Source organism: Salmo salar, chromosome ssa02, assembly GCF_905237065.1.
Source record: "Salmo salar chromosome ssa02, Ssal_v3.1, whole genome shotgun sequence".
Taxonomy (NCBI): Eukaryota; Metazoa; Chordata; class Actinopteri; order Salmoniformes; family Salmonidae; genus Salmo; species Salmo salar.
Window position 1 is genome coordinate 21,692,196 of NC_059443.1, and position 22,067 is coordinate 21,714,262.

At 43.6% G+C, this 22,067-nt stretch overlaps 1 protein-coding gene across 6 annotated transcripts in view; it reads left to right on the plus strand.

Moving 5' to 3' along the window:
- The window catches only part of ephb6 (eph receptor B6), a 71,595-nt gene that overhangs the window by 15,261 nt on the left and 34,267 nt on the right, over positions 1-22,067 (plus strand). For 4 of the 6 annotated variants that reach the window (XM_014154314.2, XM_014154323.2, XM_045700020.1 and 1 more), the window contains 3 exons: positions 15,312-15,584; positions 18,819-18,988; positions 19,293-19,588. In XM_014154314.2, the coding sequence (XP_014009789.2) occupies positions 15,312-15,584; positions 18,819-18,988; positions 19,293-19,588 (739 nt within the window). Of the gene's footprint in view, positions 1-8,146; positions 8,348-12,865; positions 13,013-15,311; positions 15,585-18,818; positions 18,989-19,292; positions 19,589-22,067 lie in introns of those variants that run through there. The other 2 variants (XM_045700023.1, XM_045700017.1) reach the window with 2 other exon arrangements.

Sequence of the window (22,067 nt, forward strand, 5' to 3'; positions counted from 1 at the left end):
CTCTCCCTCTCTGTCTTCCTCTGCCCTCCAGTGTGTCCCTGCTCCTCCCTGTCCTCTCTCTCCATCCCTCCTCCACTCCTCTCTCTCCTCTCCATCCCTCCATCTCTCCATCCTCCTCCACTTCTCTCTCTCTTCTCCATCCCTCCATCCCCCATCCCTCCTCCACTCCTCCACTCCTCTCTCTCCTCTCCATCCCCCATCCCTCCTCCACTCCTCTCTCTCCTCTCCATCCCCCATCCCTCCTCCACTCCTCCACTCCTCTCTCTCTCCTCTCCATCCCCATCCCTCCTCCACTCCTCTCTCTCCTCTCCTCTCCTCTCCATCCCCCATCCCTCCTCCACTTCTCTCTCTCCTCTCCATCCCTCCATCCCTCCTCCACTTCTCTCTCTCCTCTCCATCCATTTCTCCCGTTCTCTTCCTTCCTTCTTCCATCCCTCCTCTCTTCCTCTGCTTTCTATTCCTCTCTTCATCCACATCATCTCCCATCCATTCTTCCTCTCTCTTATCCCTCTCTCCTCCCACCCTCATTTCTCTCTCTCTCTGTGCCATTCAGTGTGTCTGAGGCCTTGCTCCTCCCTGTCCTCTGTCACTGTGGAGATTTGTTGTTTTTCTGGGATTTCGGTTCAGATTAAATCAAAAATGACTTGTCTCTCTCCTCCACCCCCCTCTCCCCAATCTGTCTACTTTTTTCCACTCATGAGATGGAGAGAGAAAGAGGGGGAAGGGGATAAGAGGAAGGGGGAAAAAACACAGGAAAAAAATGCAAGCAGGGGGGTTTCAGTATTTATTCATGGATGTATGGTGGCACAGCACACACGCGATGTCACACATTTAGACCTGTGCTCACTCACTCACACTCATCCTGTATGCCTGGCTAAGAGTCTCCACTCTATCCCCTATGACTTTTACCTACAGTACCTCTCTCTCTCTCCTTCCCTCTCTTACACAAACACAATCTGTCACACGTATGCACACAACCCCCTGCTCCCTCTTACTCCCTCTTACTCCCTCCCTCTCTCTCTCCCTTCATTTCTCTCTACTTTTCTGTCTCTCTCTCTCTCTCTCTCCTGACATAACCCGGATCACTGCCTGGAGGGGACAGTCCCCCCCTCTCTCTCTCTCTCTCTCGCACGCACGCACGCACGCACACACACACACACACACACACACACACACACACACACACACACACACACACACACACACACACACACACACAATCTGTGTCACATACATATTCTGTCACACACTCTCATTCTCTGTTTCCCTCTCTCTCTCCTAACATAACCTGTATCAGTGCCTAGGAGGGACTGTTCTCTCCTCTCATTAGTCTGCCAGCCTCTCAGCCTCTTTTCACGTGTTCTCTGATGTTATCATTACTTCAATTGCACCAAATGGGAATGCACTCTCTCTGTCAGTGTGATGGTGGAGGGCTTTGGTTCTCTGCTCTTTTTCTGTGGACAAGGAGACAAACACACACACACACGTACACACACACGTACACACACACGTACACACACACACACACACACACACACACACACACACACACACACACACACACACACACACACACACACACACACACACACACACACACACACACACACGTACACACACACACGAGAGATACAGTATACTCTGCTAGGGTGTACAGATCAGGACCCTGGCAGATTGGAATGATGATGAGGACTAGTACACAGCAGTAGAGTAGCTACTGTATTACAACAGAAAATGCTCTGCTTGTCACTCAGGGCCACAATGGCCTAAAGCAAAGCCTTTTCATACAGAGGAGCGTCCTAGTGTATAATCGCTGAAACTAAGCCCTGCACCACATTTACATTTGACTCATTCAGCAGACCTTCTCATCCTGAGCGACTGTTTTGAGCAGCTTCAGGTCTCACTTCAGCTGTCCTGAATTTCCACACCGTAAACTTGTGTTCTTATCCTCCATTACCAAAAATAGAGAGAGAGCAAAAGAGAGTGAGAGAGAGAGAGAAAGCGAGAGAGAAAGAGAGAGAGAAAGAGAGAGAGAGAGAGAGAGAGAGAGAGAGAGAGAGAGAGGGAGAGGGAGAGAGAGAGAGAGAGAGAGAGAGAGAGAGAGAGAGAGACAGAGACAGGGGGAGACAGAGAGAGAGAGAGAGAGAGAGAGAGAGAGAGAGAGAGAGAGAGAGAGAGAGAGAGACAGAGAGATGCATGGCAATAATGCACAGTCCCATAAAACATGCAATTAATATCACACACACAAATGACATGTAAATGACGACTTTACACATACCAAGTTAAGATTTTAACATTTTAAAAGCAGTTGTGTGTACTTCATGAATTATTGCCAAGCATATTTTCATGAAAAAAATCTGTGAAGTTAGATAACACTGCATTTAGCCTGAGATACCCTCTCTCAGTGTTAAATTAACAAAGTGCAGGATTATCAAACACACTTGTGTTGCCTTCTCAGTGGTCTAGCTTGCATGAGATACAGTAAAGTGTTTATTCCACAGATTGGGATCAAACATAATATCTCTCTGTACTGAGCGAAGCTCAACATTTACACTGGAAGAACAATAGGTAAACAATAGGTAAGGCTGTAGACACACACTGTGTAGGTAAGGCTAGGTAAGGCTGCACACACACACTGTGATTATAACCTGTGCCTTCCTCTATTATACTTAGGCAAATATATATATATATGCATTCTAATGAGCCATTAACTTTATGTTTGTATTCTTTTCTTATTTCTTATTGGTGTTGCATTGCCCAGAAGGAACCTGTCAGTAAGCATTTAGTTGGACGGTGTATGCCTTGTGTATCCCATACATATGACTAATAACAATTCAACCTTGAGTAGGACCATGTGTGTTCACGAAGACCATGTTATGATTAGCAGTGATGTTTAATGCACTGTGGGCTGTTTATATAGACAATCTATGTATATACTGTACGTTTTTGATTGATAATTGATAATTGATAATGCATAAATGTCTGTGTAATATCATGTTGCACTCAGAAAGTATGTATATATATTTCAAAAGACCTATGTTTATATACAGTTACAGCATGTATAGACACATGTATGCACACAACCCCCGTTATACACAAGATAGAAACTGTATAATAGTACAATGGGTGTATTTATTTTGCCCTTTCTGTTGAAAAACTTTCTTAAATGTAAGCAAACGGAATGAAATGGGGAGGGACCTACCTGAAGGGACATACACCCGTGAATGGGAGAGCCAAGCTGTTAAATATTGACTCTATTCCTTTAACCTCTAGAGGATACAATCCCGCTAAAGGGATTGGTTGGACAACAATCAGTGAGATAGCACGGCGCGAAATTCAAAACAAAATAATCTCAAAATTAAAATCAAGTATTATATGGCATTTTAAAGATACTCTACTTGTTAATCCAATCACATTGTCCGATTTCAAAAAGGCTTTACGGTGAAAGCAAAACATTAGATTATTTTAGCATAGCACCTTAGCAAAAAAAAAAAAAAAGCAATTTTCCAAGCACGGATAGCCATCACAAAACCAGATATACAGCTAAAATTAAGCACTAACCTTTGACAATCTTCATCAGATGACACTCCTAGGACATCATGTTAGACAATACATGCATTTCTTGTTCGATCAAGTTTATATTTATATCCAAAAACCCAATTTTTACATTGGCGCGTGACGTTCAGAAAATGTTTTCTCCCCATAACTGCCGGTGAATAGACACATTTAATTTACAGAAGAACTCATAAACGTTGACAAAATGTATAACAATTATTTAAAGAATTAGAGATAATCTACTCCTTTATGCAACCACTTTGTCAGATTTCAAATTAACTTTACGGAAAAAGCACATTGTTCAATATTCTGAGTACAGAACTTAGCCTTCAATGCTAAGCTATACAGTTAGCCTACAATCACGACGTCGACAAATCTCTAAAAATATGTTCGAAATATTTACTTACCTTTGCTGATCTTCGGGGGAATGCACTCGGATGGGCACCCACTTCCACAATAAATTTTTATTTGTTTTGCAAAGTCCATCATTTATGTCCAAATACGTCCGTTTTGTTGACCCATCCAGAACACTTTACAATGCCATGTGGCGTGGATGCATATCCATAGACGAAATGTTCAAAGTTCCATTACCGTTTGTAGAAACACGTCAAACGATGTTTACAATCAATCCTTTAGGGTATTTTTTTACGTAAAATTGCGATAATTTTACAACCGGGCAATAGGTATTCATCCCAGAAGAAAAATAAAAAACAACAAAGTCACGTGCACACGCGTCATAAGACACCTCTCCTCAGACTGGCCAGTGATTGACTGAGCCACAATTTTCTGCCCGGTAACAGGTGACGGATGAAACCAGTTCCTAAAGATTGTTGACAGCCAATGGAAGAGTTAGGAGGTGTAACATAAATCCTATGTCACTGTAGTTTTTCAAGGGATTCAAAAGAAAAACTACATTTCTAATTTCTCCCACATCCTGATTCATTTTTTCTCCGTTTTTTTGCCTGCCATATGAGTTCTGTTATACTCACAGGCACCATTCAAACAGTTTTAGAAACGTCAGAGTGTTTTCTATCCAGATCTACTAATAATATGCATATTCTATTTTCTGGGCCAGAGTAGTAACCTGTTTAAATTGGGTACGTTTTTCATCCGGCCATGAAAATACTGCCCCCAAGCCCCAACAGAGCAGAGTATCAGCCCTGCAGTCAGTAAACAGTAGGTAGGGAGGGGTTTAGGAACATCACATTGCTGAAGTGAAACCTGAATGTTATGAACAGGATCAAACTTTTACACTTTAAAGAATCTATCTATACAGCTGTACTGTTACCTACTGTCGTCTCGTCACTGGAGCCTTTTCCTGATCAGAAGAAGAGAAAGAACATAGTTAACAGACGCTGAGGTGAGTAGAGAGAAAGTAAAGAGATTGTCTGATATGGTGTGATCATAAAACAGTGTATTGCTATATTGTTCACACTGAGAAATGAAACAATATAATTATTTATTTATTCAAAGATAGAATGACTGATTTCAGAGAGACTATAATAGATTGTTATTTGGTCTGTTTCCAGCTATGGATTCCTCCTGTATTCTCCTGTCTGAAGAGCAGTTACAGTGTTCTATCTGTCTGGATGTGTTCACTGAGCCAGTCTCCATCCCCTGTGGACACAACTACTGCCTGTATCAGAGGATACTGGGACACCATTGACTTGTGCCAGTGTCCAATGTGTAAAAAGACATTTGATAAGAGACCTGATCTCTTTGTCAATACTTTCATTTCTGAAATGGCTGCTCAGCTCAAAAAGTTGGCTCCAGTTGAAGCCACATCCTTCACCCCAGGACAAGCCCAGACAACCCTCGCCAAACCTGGAGAAGTGTCATGTGATGTCTGTACTGAGACAAAGCTCATGGCCCTGAAGTCCTGCCTGGTGTGTCTGGCCTCTAACTGTGAGACTCACCTGGAGCCTCATCAGAGAGTTGTTTCCTTCAAGAAACACAAGCTGATCAACCCTGTGGAGAACCTGTAAGACAGGGTGTGTAAGAAGCATGAGAGACCCCTGGAGCTGTTCTGTAGGAGAGACCAGACGTGTGTGTGTCAGTTCTGCACTGAGACAGACCACAAGACTCACAAGACTGTCCCCATAGAGGAAGAGTATGGTGAGGGGAAGACTCAGATAGGGAAGACTAAGGAGATCAAACATGCAGTAGAGCTCAGCAAGAGAGATGCAAAGAGAGAGATAGCAGACAATGCGGAGGTCTTCACTGCTATGGTGCGCTGTACTGAGAGAAGCCAGGCTGAGCTCATTGAGGAGAAGCAGAAAGCAGCAGAGAAGCGGGCTGAAGGGCTTATTGAAGAGCTGGAGCAGGAAATCACTGAGCAAAAGAGAGGAAGCACTGAGCTGGAGCAGCTCTCAGATATTGACGACCAGTTAATCTTTCTCCAAAGGTCCCCATCCGTCTGTATCATCCTTTCACCTACGAAGAACTGGTCTGAGATCAGTGTTCACAGCAGTCTAGGTGTAGAGACATTGAGGAGAACTGTGTCTCAACTGGAGAAGACACTGAATAAAAAGATGGAGAAGTTTCCTGAAGTCAAGTTGAAGATGATGCAGCAGTGTGCAGTGGATGTCACCCTGGATTCTGATACAGCAAATCCAATTCTCATCCTGTCTAAGGACCGGAAACAGGTCAAGTGTGTTGATATAAAGCAGAATCACCCGGCTAACCCAGAGAGGTTTGAAATTCATCCCTGTGTTTTAGGAAAGGAGGGGTTCTCCTCAGGGAGTTTCTACTAGGAGGTGCAGGTGAAAGGGAAGACGTTTTAGGGCTTTAGGAATGGCTAGATAGTCCATAAAGAGGAACGGGTGGAATCTACTGAGTCCTGTAAATGGATCCTGGACTGTGGAGCTGAGGGGTGGGGAGTACATTGCTGATGATGAACCTCATGTCCCCTTCACCCTGAGAGTGAAGCCCGGGAAGGTGGGGGTGTTTGTGGATTATGAGGGGGGTGAGGTCTCCTTTTATGATGTGGAGGCCAGGTCCCATATGTACTCTTTCACTGGCTGCACTTTCACGGAGAGACTCCACCCATTCTTCTCTACAGGCTATAATCCTTCCAACACAACTCATCTTATCATCTCTCCCATCAAGTCTGACTGAGTTTAGCGAACAGGGAAATCAGTCACACAGAATGAAAGCATATTATGCCCAATATGACTGTGTTTATATTTGTACATTCATTAGAGAATACATGAGTGTATGTTATCAGTTTATTAAATGTTATTATGATGAATTCTTCTCTGATATCATAACACTGTATAATACAATGAACATTTAAAAGTTGTATCTTTGAGTCCATGTGCCATTGTGTCTGTGCCAAATCCTGTTGGATTTACAAACTAGGAATACATTACCCTTATTTCTCCTCTCACTTTCTGAAGAGTACATGATGTCCTGTAGTCAGTGTGCAGTGGAGGTGACTCTGAGCCCTGATGCAGCATATCCTGTTCTTATCCTGTCTGAGGACCGGAAAGAAGTGAGAGTTGGAGTCATAGAGCAGAAACTCCCTAATAACACAGAGAGATTGTACACAAATCCCTGTGTTTAAAAATGCAGGGGTTCTCCTCGGGGAGATTCCACTATGAGATGCAGATGAAAGGGAAGACCGGTTGGGCTTTAGGAGTGGCTAGAGAGTCCATCAACAGGAGGGGCTTTAATCCACTCAGCCCTGTACATGGATATTGGACTGTGGGACTGAAGAACGGGAATGACTATGGAGCTCGCACAGAGTCTGGAGTCTTGCTCTCCCTCAGAGAGAAGCTCCAGAAGGTGGGTGTTTGTGGATTATGAGGAGGGTGAGTTCTCCATTTATGATATGGAAGATGGATCCTACATATACTCTTTCACTGTCTGCACCTTCACTGAGAGACTCCACCCACTTCTCTCCCCCAGCACTAATTATTTAGGTGATAACTCAGCTCCACGTATCATCTCTCACGTCAAGCTTGACTGAGTGTAGTGAACATGGAATTCAGTCATCAAAATGAATGTGTAAAAATGTTACCATACATTTAGTAGTATAGGATAACTTATAGGTTGATGAGATAGCACAATGAACAGTGTTTCTCTGATGCTAATACTTTATATTGCAATAATAAAATAATATTTGTATATTTAGTCCATGTGTCATTTTTCCTCCTGTAGGATTTGCAAAATGCGCATACACGCCACCCTTGTTCATCCTCTCACTTTTTGAAGATCACATCCAATTTTAAACACACAGAACACAGAGGCAGAGAGCTAGTTAAAGGTGATACTCATAAGGCCTTATCACCAGCTAAACCAGATAACACTTCTTGGACTTTGGATAACATTCCACTCAAGGTCCCATAAAGTCCTGCAGTTATTATGAACTAACATAACGAACAGACCGTGCTAAAAGTGTTCGGAGTATATTTTCAAGATTAATTAATAAAACGGTGTTTTATACGGTCCCATAGGACTTATAATAACATACTGCCACACACTCTCTCTACCCCCCTCGTCTCTCTCTCTTTCTTTCTCTCATTTTCTCTCTGTCTCTCTCGCTCTCTTTTTCTCTCAGTAAACAGTACAGGGCAGGGAGGGGCTTAAGAACGCCACGTTTCTGAAGTGAAACTGGAAACCTGAATGTTATGAACAGGATCGAACTTTAACACTTTAAAGAATCTATCTATCTACCTAGTCATAGACTGTTCTCTCTGCTACCGCATGGCAAGCAGTACCGGAGCGCCAAGTCTAGGTCCAAAAGGCCTCTTAACAGCTTCTACCCCCAAGCCATAAGACTCCTGAACAGGTAATCAAATGGCTACTCAGACTAAGGGGTTGAATCTACTGAGTCCTGTAAAAGGATCCTGGACTGTGGAGCTGAGGGGTGGGGAGTACATTGCTGATGATGAACCTAAAGTTCTCCTCTCCCTGAGAGTGAAGCCCGGGAAGGTGGGGGTGTTTGTGGATTATGAGGGGGGTGAGGTCTCCTTTTATGATGTGGAGGCCAGGTCCCATATGTACTCTTTCACTGGCTGCACTTTCACGGAGACTCCACCCATTCTTCTCTACAGGCTATAATCCTTCCAACACAGCTCATCTTATCATCTCTCCCATAAAGTATGACTGTGTTTATATTTGTACATTCATTAGAGAATATGTTTGTATATGTTTATCAGCTTATTTATTTGTATTATGCTGATATCTTCTCTGATATCATAACACTGTATATTACAATGAAAATATTAATGTTTTACCTTTGAGTCCATGGGCCATTTCTCCCTTGGATTTACCAACTATGCATACTGTAAGTGCCGAGGGGCCTGACCTCCCTGGGGCCCTAAGCAAAATTCTGCTAAGGGGCCCTCCTACCTGACCCGTGAGACATGTAAACCATTTGCCATTGCCACACAGTCACACCTGACACCCCAGTGCTCCCACTACAATCCTCCCTTCCAGTGGCGGTTCTTAAATGTTACTAAGTGTGTAAACATTTGAATGTTTGAATTAATATCTTACCATCAAAATATTCCTCTTCTGCACTTTTTTGAGGCAAAATCATCAATGATGTCATCATAGGACATGTGTTTCCCCACGTCATGATTTCTGCTCATGATGGTCAGACCACTCAAACGTTCCTGTGACATGGAAGACCTCAGGTAGCTTTTGATGAGCTTTCATTTGAAAGATTCTCTCTGCCGATGCTACTGTTACTGGTAGGGTGACTGCAATTCTTAGGGATGTCCAAAGGTTAGGATAGAATTCCTCCAGGTTTTTCTCACAGAGAAAGGAAAGCAGCTCAAAGGCTGATCAGATCAGGTAAATTCTGAGTCTCGTGTGCCAGATCCATTCCACTGATGTCCCGGTCATCTCTGAAGGTTAGAGTGTTTTCAACTTCCAACATAAGGCGACTCCGGGATGCTGGCCTTCTAGGCAGAGTTCCTCTGTCTAGTGTCTGTGTTCTTTTGCCCATCTTAAAATGTTATTTTTATTGACCAGTCTGAGATATGGCTTTTTCTTGCAACTCTGCTTAGAAGTCCAGCATCCCAGAGTTGCCTCTTCACTGTTGACGTTGAGACTGGTGTTTTGCGGATACTATTTAATGAAGCTGCCAGTTGAGGACTTGTGAGGCGTCTGTTTCTCAAACTAGTCACTCTTATGTACTTATCCTCTTGCTCAGTTGTGCACCGGGACCTCCCACTCCTCTTTCTATTCTGGTTAGAGCCAGTTTGCTCTGTTCTGTGAAGGGAGTAGTTTTACATTTTTTTTATTTATTTCACCTTTATTTAACCAGCTAGGCCAGTTGAGAACAAGTTCTCATTTACAACTGCGACCTGGCCAAGATGGAGCAAAGCAGTGTGACACAAACAGCACAGAGTTACACATGGGATAAACAAATGTATAGTCAATAACACAATAGAAAAGTCTATATACAGTGTGTGCAAATGTAGTAAGATTAAGGAGGTAAGGCAATAAATAGGCCATAGTGGCGAAATAATTACAATTTAGCAATTAAACACGAGTGATGGATATGCAGAAGATGAATGTGCAAGTAGAGATACTGGGGTGCAAAGGAGCAAAAAAATAAATAACAATATTGGGATGAGGTAGTTGGGTGGGCTATTTACAGATGGGCTATGTACAGGTGCAATGATCGGTAAGCTGCTCTGACAGCTGATGCTAAAAGTTAGTGAGGGAGTTATAATCCTTCAGCTTCGTTCCAGTCATTGGCAGCAGAGAACTGGAAGGAAAAGCGGCAAAAGGAGGAGTTGGCTCTGGGGGTGACCAGTGAAAGATACCTGCTAGAGCACGTGCTACAGGTGGGTGCTGCTATGGTGACCAGTGAGATGAGATAAGGCGGGGCTTTACCTAGCAAAGACTTATAGATGACCTGGAGCCAGTGGGTTTTGCGATGAATATGAAGTGAGGGCCAGCCAACAAGAGCATACAGGTCGCAGTGGTGGGTAGTATATTGGGCTTTGGTGACAAAACGGATGGCACTGTGATAGACTGCATCCAATTTGCTGAGTAGAGTGTTGGAGGCTATTTTGTAAATGACATTGCCGAAGTCGAGGATCGGTAGGATAGTCAGTTTTACGAGGGTATGTTTGGTAGCATGAGTGAAGGATGCTTTGTTGCGAAATAGGAAGCCAATTCTAGATTTAATTTTGGATTGAGATGCTTAATGTGAATCTGGAAGGAGAGTTTACAGTCTAACCAGACACCTAGGTATTTGTAGTTGTCCACATATTCTAAGTCAGAACCGTCCAGAGTAATGATGCTGGACGGGCGAGCGGGTGTGGGAATCAATCGGTTGAAGAGCATGCATTTAGTTTTACTTGCATTTAAGAGCAGTTGGAGGCCACGGAAGGAGTGTTGTATGGCATTGAAGCTCGTCTGGAGGTTTGTTAACACAGTGTCCAAAGAAGGGCCAGAAGAATACAGAATGGTGTCGTCTGCGCTGAGGTGGATCAGAGAATCACCAGCAGCAAGAGCGACATCATTGATGTATACAGAGAAAACAGTCGGCCTGAGAGTTGAACCCTGTGGCACCCCCATAGAGACTGCCAGAGGTCCGGACAACAGGCCCTCCAATTTGACACACTGAACTCTATCGAGAAGTAGTTGGTGAACCAGGCAAGGCAGTCATTTGAGAATCCAAGGCTGTTGAGTTTGCCGATAAGAATGCAAGTACACAGCGTTGTACAAGATCTTCATTTTCTTAGCAATTTCTCGCATGGAATAGCCTTCATTTCTCAGAACAAGAATAGACTGATGAGTTTCAGATGAAAAGTCTTTGTTTCTGGCCATTTTGAGCCTGTAATTGAACCCACAAATGCTGATTCTCCAGATACTCAGCTAGTCTAAAGAAGGCCCGTTTTATTGCTTATTTAATCAGAACAACAGTTTTCAGCTGTGCTAACATAATTGCAAAAGGGTTTTCTAATGATCAATTAGCCTTTTAAAATTATAAACTTGGATTAGCTAACACAATGTGCCATTGGAACACAGAAGTGATGGTTGCTGATAATGGGCCTATGTAGATATTCCATAGTTGATCAGCTGTTTCCAGCTACAATAGTCATTTAGAACATGAACAATGTCTACACTGTATTTCTGATCAATTTTATGTTATTTTAATGGACAAAAAAATTGCTTTTCTTTCAAAAACAAGAACATTTCTAAGTGAACCCAAACTTTTGAGCGGTAGTATACATTTGGCAGGATGTTAGGAAGTGCAGCTCAGTTTCCACCTCATTTTGTGGGCAGTGTGCACATAGCCTATCTTCTCTTGAGAGCCAAGTCTGCCTACGGCGGCCTTTCTCAATAGAAAGGCTATACTCACTGAGTCTGTAAATAGTCCAAGCTTTCCTTCATTTTGGGTCAGTCACAGTGGTCAGGTTTTCTGCCACGGAGTACTCTCTGTATAGGGCTAAATAACATTCTAGTTTGTTCAGTTCTTTTGTTAATTCTTTCCAATGTGTCAAGTAATTATCTTTTTGTTTTCTCACTATTTGGTTAGGTCTAATTGTGTTGCTGTCCTGGGGCTCTGTGGGGTTTGTTTGTGTTTGTAAACCGAGCCCCAGGACCAGCTTGCATAGGGTACTCTTCTCCAGGTACATCTCTCTGTAGGTGATGGCTTTGTTATGGAAGATTGGGGCGGCAGGTAGCCTAGTGGTTAGAGCGGTGCGCTAGTAACCAAAAGCTTGCTAGATCAAATCCCTGAGCTGACAAGATAAAAATCTGTTGTTCTGCCCTTGAACAAGGTAGTTAACCCGCTGTTCCTAGGCTGTCATTGTAAATAAGAATTTGTTCTTAACTGACTTGCCTAGTTAAATATGGAAGGTTTGCAAATCGCTTCCTTTTAGGATGATGTAGAATTTAAGATCACTTTTCTGGATCTTGATAATTAGTGAGTATCGGCCTAGTTCTGCTCTGCATGCATTATTTGGTGTTTTACGTTGTACACGGAGGACATTTTTGCAGAATTCTGCATGCAGAGTCTCACTTTGGTGTTTATCCCATTTTGTGAATTCTTGGTTGGTGAGCGGAACCCAGACCTCACAACCATAAAGGGCAACGGGTTCTATAACTGATTCAAGTATTTTTAGACAGATCCTAATTGGTATGTCAAGTTTTATGTTCCTTTTGATGGCATAGAAGGCCCTTTTTGCCTTCTCTCTCTCTCTCTCTCTCTCTCTCTCTCTCTCTCTCTCTCTCTCTCTCTCTCTCTCTCTCTCTCTCTCTCTCTCTTTCTCTCTCTGTAAACAATACTGAGCAGGGAGGGGCTTAGTGACATGACTGCTAAAGTGAAACTAATGGAAACCTCAATGTTATGAACAGGATCGATCTTTTACACTCAGAATCTATCCACACAGTTGCGCCTCCTGTAGCCTCCAGTCACTGTTGACCCTTTTTCTAATCAGAAGAAGAGAAAGAACAGTCAACACACGCGGAGATGAGTAGAGAGAAGGTGAACAAATAGAATGTGTGATACTTGTTTTCTATGTTGTTACATGATTTAACAGTGTATAAAACAGTGTGTTGCTATATTGTTGACACCTAGAAATGAAACAGAATGATTAAAAAGAAGAAAATGAGATAGAATTAAGGATTTCAGAGGGCCCATGATATTTTTCCAGCTATGGATTCCTCCTGTATTCTCCTGTCTGAAGAGCAGTTCCAGTGTTCTATCTGTCTGGATGTGTTCACTGAGACAGTCTCCATCCCATGTGGACACAACTACTACCTGTATCAGAGGATACTGGGACACCATTGACTTGTGCCAGTGTCCAATGTGTAGAGATATTTGGCAGAAGACCTGAGCTTTGTGTCAACACTTTCATTTCTGAAATGGCTGCTCAGCTCAAGAAGTTGGCTCCAGTTGAAGCCACATCCATCAGCCCAGGACAAGCCCAGACAACCACCGCCAAACCTGGAGAAGTACCATGTGACGTCTGCACTGAGGGGGAGCACAAGGCCCTGAAGTCTTACTGTGAGACTCACCTGGAGCCTCATCAGAGAGTTGTTTCCTTCAAGAAACACAAGCTGATCAACCCTGTGGAGAACCTGTAAGACAGGGTGTGTAAGAAGCATGAGAGACCCCTGGAGCTGTTCTGTAGGAGAGACCAGACGTGTGTGTGTCAGTTCTGCACTGAGACAGACCACAAGACTCACAAGACTGTCCCCATAGAGGAAGAGTATGGTGAGGGGAAGACTCAGATAGGGAAGACTAAGAGTAAAGTTCAGAAGATGATCCAGGAGAGACTGCTGAAGGTTAAGGAGATCAAACAGACAGTAGAGCTCAGCAAGATAGATACAAAGAGAGAGATAGCAGACAATGTGGAGGTCTTCACTGCTTTAGTGTGCTCCATTGAGAGAAGCCAGGCTGAGGTCATTATGGAGATAGAGAAGAAACGTAAAGCAGCAGAGAAGCAGGCTGAAATAATCATTGAAGAGCTGGAGCAGGAAATCACTGAGTTACAGATGAGAAGCACTGAGCTGGAGCAGCTCTCAGATATTTAAGATCACCTCCTCCTCCTCCTCCTCCAGAGCTCTCCATCCATCTGCACCACCCTTCCAACTACCAAGTACTGGTCTGAGATCAGTGTCCACAGTGGTCTGTGTGTGGGGACTATGAGGAGTACTGTCTCAGCTGGAAAATACTGAATAAAGAGATGGGGAAGTTGTGTGATGCTGATCTGAAGAGGACACAGCAGTGTGCAGTGGATGTGACTTTGGACCCTCATACAGTGAATACCAAACTCATCCTGTCTGAGGACCGGAAAAAAGTGAGATATGGAAGCATAAAACAGAATCTCCCTGCCAACCCAGAGAGGTTTGATAATAATGCCTGTGTTTTAGGGAATAAGAGGTTCTCCTCAGGGAGATTCTATTATAAGGTGCAGGTGAAGGGGAAGTCTATGTGGGTTTTATGAGTGGCTGGAGAGTCCATCAACAGGAATGATTGTGATGAATCAGCAAGTCCTGTAGATGGATACTGGACTGTAGGGCAGTGGAATATGAATGAATACAAGGCTTGTGCTGGGCCTTGGGTCAACCTCTCCCTGAGACAGAAGCCCCAGAAGGTGGTTTTTTTTGTGGATTATGAGGAGGGTGAGGTTTTCTTTTATGTGGAGGCCAGGTCTCATATCTACTCTTTCACTGGCTGCACCTTTACTGAGAGACTCTACCCATTCTTCTCAACAGGCACGAATATTCCTGGTGATAACTCAGCTCCACGTATCATCTCTGCCATCAAGTCAGACTGAGTTTAGTGAACAAGGAACTCAGTCAAAGGGAAACACAGCAATATGCCTTATTCAATGTGTTGATATTTCTTCTTGGGATAGAGATTTCTTAGTGCTAGTATTTATCAGTTGATCAGATTTCATGATGAAGAATACTTCTCTCATGTCCTAATACTGTTTTACAATGTATATTAAAAAGGTATTGCCTGTGAGTCTTTGTACTGTTGTTTTTATAACTACTCCTACTTATTCCTCCTCTCAATTTAAGTGAGATCACATTTCAAACACACACAGCATACACAGATGAAGAGGGAGTTTCAAATGGTGCAGTGATACTGATAATGACTCATCACCAAGCTAAAAGTACAATGCTTCTTGGACTTAACCTATCCAACCTCAAGGATAACCTAGAAAGTCCCATACAGTGATCCATAAAGTAATAACTCTCTCTCTGTCTTCTCCTCTTCCCCCCTCTCTCTCTCGCTCTCTCTCTCTCTCTCTCTCTCTCTCTCACTCTCTCAGTGGGATGAGGTCAGTGTCCTAGATGACCGGGGGAAACTCATCCGAACCTTTGAGGTCTGCAACGTCAACCAGAACCCCCGTCTCCAGGACAACTGGCTGGCCACGCCCTTCCTCTTCCGCTTCTCGGCACCACGAGTCTTTGTGACGCTGCGTTTCTCCGTGCGGGACTGTGCCAGCCTGCGCTCGCCCTCGCCCTCCTGCCGAGAGACACTCACCCTCTACTACAAACAGGCCGACTCACAGAGAGAGCTGGAGAGGACATGGAATGCAGAGGTAGGGCAGAAAGACTACACTTCCCATAATGCCACTAATATCCCACCTTCTTATTGTAGGTGTAATGCCACATACACATGTTCCTAGTTGTGATGTCAGAAATAAGACTTTGTTTCATTGATGTGCTTTTTGGTTGGAACAATGCTTCAACCAGATAAGATTTTAGCTAGCTTGTTAAGTGGACGTTGCTGTTAATAAAGATAGCTAGCTTGATAAGCTGACGTTGCTATTAATAAATATAGTTGGCTTGATGAGCTGACGTTGCTATTAATAAAGATAGCTAGCTGGATAAGCTGACGTTGCTATTAATAAAGATAGCTAGCTTGATAAGCTGACGCTGCCATTAATAAAGATAGTTAGCATTGATAAGCTGATGTTGCTATTAATAAAGATAGTTGGCTTGATAAGCTGACGTTGCTATTAATAAAGATAGTTGGCTTGATGAGCTGACGTTTCTATTAATAAAGATAGCTAGCTTGATAAGCTGACGTTGCTATTAATAAAGATAGCTAGCTTGATAAGCTGACGTTGCTATTAATAAAGATAGTTGGCTTGATGAGCTGACGTTGCTATTAATAAAGATAGCTAGCATTGATAAGCTGACGTTGCTATTAATAAAGATAGTTGGCTTAATGAGCTGACGTTGCTATTAATAAAGATAGCTAGCATTGATAAGCTGACGTTGCTATTAATAAAGATAGATAGCATTGATAAGCTGACATTGCCATTAATAAAGATAGTTGGCTTGATGAGCTGACGTTGCCATTAATAAAGATAGATAGCATTGATAAGCTGACGTTGCCATTAATAAAGATAGATAGCATTGATAAGCTGACGTTGCCATTAATAAAGATAGATAGCATTGATAAGCTGACGTTGCCATTAATAAAGATAGATAGCATTGATAAGCTGACGTTGTGTCACATCCTGACCAGTATAAAGGTTATTTGTTATTGTAGTTTGGTCAGGACGTGGCAGAGGGTATTTTGTTTATGTGGTTCGGGGTGGGGATTTATGTAGTAGGGTGTTTGATTTATTATTTCCGGGTTTTGGTCTATGTTCTATGTTTTGTATTTCTATGTTCTTTCTGGTTTGTTGTATTTCTATGTTTAGGTTGATGGGGGTTGGACTCTCAATTGGAGGCAGGTGCTTTCTCGTTGTCTCTGATTGAGAGTCCTATATATGGGTATGTGTTTGGTTAAGTGTTTGTGGGAGATTGTTTCTTGTTTTGCCTGTGTGAGCATGACAAGACTGTTTTGTTGTTCGTGCGTTCTTCGTTTTTGTTATTTTGGTGTTCTCTTTATGTTAAAATAAATAACAAGATGAGCATCCACATTCCTGCTGCGTTTTGGTCCTCTATCCCCGACGACAACCGTTACACGTTGCTATTAATAAAGATAGATAGCATTGATAAGTTGACATTGCCATTAATAAAGATAGATAGCATTGATAAGCTGACGTTGCCATTAATAAAGATAGATAGCATTGATAAGCTGACGTTGCCATTAATAAAGATAGATAGCATTGATAAGCTGACGTTGCCATTAATAAAGATAGATAGCATTGATAAGCTGACGTTGCCATTAATAAAGATAGATAGCATTGATAAGCTGACATTGCCATTAATAAAGATAGATAGCATTGATAAGCTGACGTTGCCATTAATAAAGATAGATAGCATTGATAAGCTGACGTTGCCATTAATAAAGATAGATAGCATTGATAAGCTGACGTTGCCATTAATAAAGATAGATAGCATTGATAAGCTGACGTTGCCATTAATAAAGATAAATAGCATTGATAAGCTGACGTTGCCATTAATAAAGATAGATAGCATTGATAAGCTGACGTTGCCATTAATAAAGATAGATAGCATTGATAAGCTGACGTTGCTATTAATAAAGATAGATAGCATTGATAAGCTGACGTTGCCATTAATAAAGATAGATAGCATTGATAAGCTGACGTTGCCATTAATAAAGATAAATAGCATTGATAAGCTGACATTGCCATTAATAAAGATAGTTGGCTTGATAAACTGATGTTGCCATTAATAAAGATAAATAGCTTGCTTAGCACTGACAATATGGTCACACTAGCTACATTATCCATATCGATAAGGTTGTAGTTGTAGTTATGACAGAACAACCATTCCTGGACCTGACTCAGAAGCGAACCACTGATGTACGGTACCAGAAAATATGTTCTATAGATTGTGTTTCCTCGTGTCTACACAAGGCTGACTGTCCAATGCCCATATATTGAGCATTCTTTTTGTAGCAAGTATTTTATATAATAGTTTACAATGAAATGAACAAATTGATGTGTCAATTGTTGTTTTATATGTCAGTTCATGAACCTGATGCCAAGGCATTGGGACATCCAAAACTGACCTGAATTGTATATGGCAATGCTGTCAAACCTTTTTATTTGAAGTGAAACTGATACATTTTTGATTAATACTAAACAGTTTAAGCCATTTTAAGCCAAGACAAATTGTCTCTTCCCATGGTATTTATAGTTTCTAAAAACATCTGTCAAGACGTAGAGCTTAAAGACTACATTTCCCATTATCCCATTTTGGTAATATGTAGTTCTGCATGTTCCAAAGCGTGTTCCAAAAGCAAGGAAACAATTATGCTTTGGTTTGCCATAACATTCCTCTCATTCTCATCCCCCTCAATCTCATTAAATAAACTACATTTCTCATCTCACATCAGTGCTTTGTAGGAGACCAGTTACAGAGCTGTTTTGCCGAGTCGATAGGGTGCTGAGCTCTTGTTGTGTCCGCGTGTCGTGTGCTGCTCTCACAGAGGGAAGGATGCAGTATTTGTGGATGAATACATTTCTCTTTGGGGAAAGTTAGATACTGTTTAAAATTCAAATAAGAGGCTGATGAGTGAAGTGGAGAGGAATGTAGAGTGGAGAGCAGCAGGAAGGCCAGGAGTCTAAGTCGCTGGGGAAAGTTAGCACGGTTATCTTGAAACTGGGAAGAATTAGATTATATTAAAACACAGACTGTCACAGGTCCGTGACTGTTTGTTTTTGACTCAATGAGTACCCTCAGAGCTAACTGTTGCATACTCTTAAATACTTGAATCAACTGTTACATGCTCTTTATCTTATCCTTCTCCCTAATCCCTCACATTTTAATTTCCACAATGAAATGTATTACATGATCCCCCTCTCTCCTCCCTCTCTTCCTCCCCATCCCCCTTTCCCATCTCTGTCCAGCCGTCCAGTGGAGAGAAGGACACGAGGGAGGGCTGGGTGAAGATTGACACCATAGCAGCAGATAAGAGTTTCACCAAGGTGGAGCCCAGCCTGCCTCACCAGTACCAACCAGACCGCTACCGTCGGGTCAACATCAAGACCCGCAGCTTCGCTCCGCTCACACGCAATGGGTACTGTACGAGAACGTTTGAAACAAATTCAGGAACATTTCCATATTCAAACCATGCTCATCACTTGTGACAAATAGTCCTTTGCCACTTTGTAGGCAACAGTGTATGGTAACTAACTCACCTAAACTATTGCTGTCACCTATCTAGTGGTCCTTCAAATAAAATTAAACTTTATTTGTCACATGCGCCGAATACAACAGGTGTAGACCTTACCGTGAAATGCTTACTTACAAGCCCTGAACCAACAGTGCAGTTCAAGCCTGATAATAAGTTAACATGTTATGACCCTTGAACCCTGTTTTAGATTCGTCCTGGCCATCGTCGACAGCGGCGCATGCGTCTCTCTCATGGGTGTGTCCATCTTCTACCGCCGCTGCCCAGCAACCAATCGCTATCTTGCTTCCTATCCGGCCACACCCTCAGGGGCGGAGCCTACCGCCTTGGTCCCTGTGACTGGGACTTGTGTTCCCCACAGCCAAGCACAGGGAGGCTCCGCCCCTCGCATGCACTGCAACGCAGAAGGTGACTGGATGGTGCCGGTGGGTGGGTGCATCTGTGAAGAGGGATATGAGCCCAATCAAAACGGATCTGCCTGCTTAGGTGAGTCCCAATGCAAACCTTATTATCAACAAGTCTGGTATACTTTTTGAAACTTAAAACACACACACACTAAAATGTCAAAGGACCAACAATATTTAACAATATCTAAAGTTTTAGCCTCCTGTCGCCCTTCCTGTCAGTTCTCCTGTCCCCCTTCCTGTCAGTTCTCCTGTCCCCCTTCCTGTCAGTTGTCCTGTTCACTCTCCTGTCAGTTGTCCTGACCCCTGTCATGTCAGTTCTCCTGTCCCCCCTCCTGTCAGTTCTCCTGTCTCCTGTCCTGTCAGTTCTCCTGTCCCCCTTCCTGTCAGTTCTCCTGTCCCCTGTCCTGTCTGTCCTGTCTGTTCTCCTGTCCCCTGTCCTGTCAGTTCTCCTGTCTCCTGTCCTGTCAGTTCTCCTGTCCCCCTCCTGTCAGTTATCCTGTCCCCCTCCTGTCAGTTCTCCTGTCCCCTGTCCTTTCAGTTCTCCTGCCTCCTGTCCTGTCAGTTCTCCTGTCCCCCTCATGTCAGTTCTCCTGTCCCCCTTCCTGTCAGTTTTCCTGTCCACTCTCCTGTCAGTTGTCCTGACCCCTGTCCTGTCAGTTCTCCTGTCCCCCTCCTGTCAGTTCTCCTGTCTCCTGTCCTGTCAGTTCTCCTGTCCCCCTTCCTGTCAGTTCTCCTGTCCCCTGTCCTGTCAGTTCTCCTGTGTCCTGTCCTGTCAGTTCTCCTGTCTCCTGTCCTGTCATTTCTCCTGTCCCCCTCCTGTCAGTTCTCCTGTCCCCCTCCTGTCAGTTCTCCTGTCTCCTGTCCTGTCAGTTCTCCTGTCCCCCCTCCTGTCAGTTCTCCTGTCTCCTGTCCTGTCAGTTCTCCTGTCCCCCTTCCTGTCAGTTCTCCTGTCCCCTGTCCTGTCAGTTCTCCTGTAAGGGACGGACAATGGCCATGTGCCTTTGTGTGTGTGTGCGTGTGTGTGTGTTGCGGGGGGGTTGATGATGGGCATAAGGTTTTATGAGACTGTGTCAGCAATAGCCTACATAAATGAAAAGGTGTTTATGTCTGGGAGCATAAGTAGGAGATGAGGGCTTTGTGTTGTGGTCTCTGTGTTGGGGGGTGTTTTAACTGAAGAAGCAGAAGGGACTGGTGTGTTAGCACTTGACCCAGTGTGTTAGCGCAGAGGAGTAGAGGAACTCTCTCTCTCTCTCTCTCTCTCTCTCTCTCTCTCTCTCTCTCTCTCACACACACACTACAGGGACATGGACACTACACCACAGTCTGGGTCAGTGTGCACCCTGAAAAAGTAACGTTTTCTACCTTCACTGGACGGGGGTCAACGAGAAAGATATGTTTTGGAGAAATCTCAAGAAAGACACCATGGAATATTGAGAGAAGGAGGAGAGAAAGAGAGGTAGAGAGAGAGGGGAGGGGGAAAGAGAGGGGGGAGGTGAAGAGAGAGAGGGAGGGAGAGATGTGACACATTTAGGTCATAGTGATGTAATGGCCACTCGTCTGTGAACAAGTGACAGAAACCACAGCGGGAGAGAGGGAAAGAGAGAGGGGGAGATGGAGGGAGAGAGGGGATAAGTGGACACAAGTTAACGACTTAAGGAATTGAGCAAGCAGAAAGTCTGAGGAAAGTAAGGAGACAGAGAGAGGGGGAAGGGGTATTGACTGAGATGTGGACAGCGGGAGGCTGTGTGTGTGTGTGTGTGTGTGTGTGTGTGTGTGTGTGTGTGCGCGTGTGTGTGTGTGTGTGCGTGTTATCCCTGGACTGTTGACAGTTGAAAGTAAAGGTCCAGTAGTTCTCTGTGGGGCTATCAGTTACCCTCTCCTCCACAGGCCAGGGCTGGTCAGGGGCCTCCCAGTCCCAAGCTAGCTAACAGCTTCATTAATACTGCTGCTCTGAACCAAGTCAACTGTGAAATGTCTTCATGCTCTAATGGCTTACATCTGGGCTCTCCCCGCCACTCACACGGTTTGTCCCACTTTGATTGATATTTACTGAGAAATAACCACTCCAAGTCCACTCTGTGGGTCTGTGGCTTGGCCTCCCAGATGGGGCTAAACAGATCATAAGGAGTGGGAGCCCCAACAAACACAGGGTTTTTTGTGTTCTAATTATTCTGTGATTATGTTTAGTTGATCAGGTCATTGACTAATGATGTGGATGTGACGTCATGCCATTGTTGTCCCTGTTTGGTCGTTTGGATGAAAAAACTGATAGCTGAGACGGTTGCTGGGCTGTGGTCGCCGTGGTCGCTGAGGGTCTTTATTCTACATTGTCTCTGTGGCTCAGGTATAAATATCTGTGTAGACACCAACAACTCAGTTGTACAGCTCTAAGGGGGTTCCTGGCACATTCAAGATCGGAACTGATGAATGATATGTTCATTCAGCAAATGCTGTAATCCAAATGGACTTAATGTTAAGCTATTCATTAGTAGTGACCTGTGCTGGAATTAAACCCACAACCGCTTGGTGTTACAAGCACCATCCACGCTCTAACCAGC